Here is a 3278-nt window from a genome sequence, read left to right on the forward strand (position 1 = left end):
AGCTTTCCTTCATGTGTGCACAGGGTGGGGTGAGTAGTAGAGTGACCATTACCTTCCTTCATACCTGGCTCTTATGGGGTCACTGGGGCTCTCTTTGTACTGCTGTTGCTATGTGATACTAAAATGTAGCCTTGGCAGGGATGCCATGGGCAGCTGAAGCAGCTGTGACCTACTCTCCTGCCTCCCACCTCTGCCTCTTACACAGCCTGACAGAATCTACACATGTGGCAGCTGGACTGAGAGGTTTTTGTTCAGGGCTGTACCACTGTGGGAGGAAGATGTGTACCTTGACCACAGTAATAAACACCCAAGTCCTCAGGCTCTACTCTGCTGATTTTGAGTGTGAAATCTGTCCCTGACCCACTGCCAATGAACCTTTCTGGGACCCCAGATTCACGGTTGGAAACCTTATATATCAGGAGCCTTGGAGACTGGCCTGGCCTCTGCAGGTACCATTGTAGATATGTGTTTCCATTACTATGTAGGAGACTCTGACTCGACCTGCAGGAGATGGAGGCGGGCTCTCCTGCTGTGACAGACAGGGACAGTGGAGTCTGGGTCATCACGACATCACCAATGGATCCTGAAATGGAAACAAAAAATAAAATTATAGACTAAAATACTGAAATGTTTTTAAGCAGTTTTTATTTTTACTTCCATCATTTTTTGTGGATTTGGATCCTGTTCTAAACATACTCAGTATCCATTATTTGAAAAGCATAACTTGGCCTCTGGAAGATTCCTACACTATCCAGAATGTGTTTTGGGGCCAAAGCTTTCCCCCAAAATGTATGATCTTGCTTCCTCTGGAATCCTCCTAACTATCAGGGGGTTTTCAAGTCACATTCCCATACTGGAGAAAACACACACACACACACACAATTGACACACATGCCCCTTCCTCCTCTCCCTCTGTCTTTACCAGGGATCCAGAGCATCATCAGCCCCAGGAGCTGAGCAGGGCACCTCATGGTGTGAAGTGGAAATAAAGAGTTCTGGTCATTCAGGTCACAAGTTGAGCTGAGCTTTTATCTCAGAATAGCAAGGGAAGGTCCTCCCCAGGGAGAAACATGCAAATCCCGTGGTGGGAGCAACAGTGCACAAAGAGCCAGAGTGAGTGCTGGGTGTGCTCCCATGAGAGTGGTGTGAAATGCCACCTGTGATTTCATCAATACCCGTGCAGTCTATGATGCTTATAGTAGTCAGAAAAGGATTTATTTGTGAGAGTGTTGATATTTGAGAGAACACAGTGCACAGGGCCCTTACACCCAAATAAGGCAGTTAGATTCAACAGTGTGGTGGTGTGCACACTCACAGAGAAAATAATGACCACACTGCATAAGACTTTTCCAGCTATCATGGACAATCCATTCACATTGGTCATGCCAATAAAATTGGACTGACAGAATTTACTTGTGAAAATGAAAACTGGCCAGGTGTGGTGGCACACGCCTTTAATACCAGCACTCAGGACACAGGGGTAGGAGAATTGCTGTGAGTTCGAGGCCACCCTGTGATTACACAGTGAATTCCAGGTCAGCCTGGGTTAAAGTAAGACCCTATCTCAAATTTTAAAAAAGGTAAAAAAAGAAAACTACAATAATTAAAATATTTTATTATTTATTTATTTGAGAGTGAAAGAGGGAGATAGAGAAAGAGAGGGAGAGATAATAGGAGAGAGGCAATGCGCGCAGTAGGGAAAGGAACTCTTACTGCATACGCCACCTTGTGCATCTAGCTTATGTGGGTCCTGGGTAATTGAACCTGAGTCCTGTGGCTTCGTAAGCAAGTGCTTTAATTGCTTAGCTATGTCTCCAGCTCAATAAAAATTTTAAAATAAAGGAAAATGAATAATTTGCCAAAACTGAAAAGATTTCCCATGTCCATGGACTGGAAATATTAACGTAGTAAAAATGGCCATTCTAGCAAAAGCAATTTACAGAGCCAGTGCAACCTTCTCACGTTTCCTTTTCATACCTGGGACAAAATATCCAGCCTGAAGCACTTCATGGAAGGAATGGGGTAATTTCCAGGAAATGGTTTTGAGGGGATGTTTCACCATAGTAGGAAAAACATGACATAACAGGCAACCAGACATTACAGCTCCACATTAACAGCAAGGAAGTGGTAAGAGAGAGCTATTTGCAGAAGCATAGCTGGGTACGACTCTTAAAGGTCCTCCAGGAGGGAAGCAGCCCTTTTAGCAAGGTTCCACCTTCATATGCTCCAGTAGCTGAGGAGTAAGTATGAGATAATCACAAACACACAAGGCTTTGGGAGACATTTTCCAATCAAGCCACCACATTCTGTTCTAATAAACTGAAGGCCGTATCTTATTGAAAAGTGCATCCGATCTAACTTTTAAAATTCCCATAACCTTTACCATTCCAAAAACTGCTCAAAAGTTGAAGGTTAAATGTCTGATCTGTGCTTGAGGGGTGTTTCAGAGGTTAAGACTATTGTGAGAAATACCAAAGGACCAAAGTTTGATTCCTCAGCACCCACATAAATACAGATGCACAAAATTTTATGTATTTATTTGAGAGAGTGTAAAAGGCATATATAGAGAGAACGTATGTACCAGGCATCTAATTATTGCAAACAAACAACAGATTCATGTGTCACTTTATGCATCTGGCTTTATATAGGTACTGGGGAATTGAACCTGGGTCCTTATGCTTTGCAGGCAAATGCTTTACTCTCTAAGTCGTCTCTTCAGCCTGAGGATGCATTCTTTAAAAGCAATGCTAGAATTACTACTAATAAAGTGATGGATGTTATGAGAATGAAATTGACTGATCCCACTAAGTATGATAATTATAGAGAGGCGTAGTGGCTCACATCTTTAATCTCAGGACTCAGGAGACTGAGGTAGGAGAATCAACATGAGTTGAAGGCCAACCTGGGATACAGAGTGAGAGAATGAGAATGTGCCTCATAACAGGAAATAAATATATATAATTATTTGGATCTTTCAGTGATATATATTTTTTCCAACCTTGTTGTGTTTATGCCCATATGTTAATTCTACTCTCTTTAAGATAGAGGAGCTTCTCTTTTCAGATGGCTGTGACCATTGGAGAGGCTCAAAGCTCATCAAAGGACTGAGAAGAAGTGACAGTAAAGTGATCACCACTAAATGAGTAACGACTATCACACCTGAAAAGGCTTGGAGTCCAGTGGGGTAGAGAAGGAAGAAAGAAAATAACAGCCCAGGAATGTAGAGGGGTGCTTTGGAATGCTGTCTTCCAGACACAAAGTGGTCATTGCTCCCATGA

General features: G+C 42.7%; 1 gene segment (V, D, J or C); it reads right to left on the reverse strand.

Annotated features, from left to right (window-relative positions):
• Positions 1–251: 251 nt before the first annotated feature.
• LOC123461480 lies at positions 252–971 on the reverse strand. The segment is given in 2 exon segments: positions 252–583; positions 923–971. Coding segments are annotated over 2 exon segments (381 nt in total).
• Between the last annotated feature and the right edge of the window lie 2307 nt (positions 972–3278).

This window comes from Jaculus jaculus, chromosome 6, assembly GCF_020740685.1.
Source record: "Jaculus jaculus isolate mJacJac1 chromosome 6, mJacJac1.mat.Y.cur, whole genome shotgun sequence".
NCBI lineage: Eukaryota > Metazoa > Chordata > Mammalia > Rodentia > Dipodidae > Jaculus > Jaculus jaculus.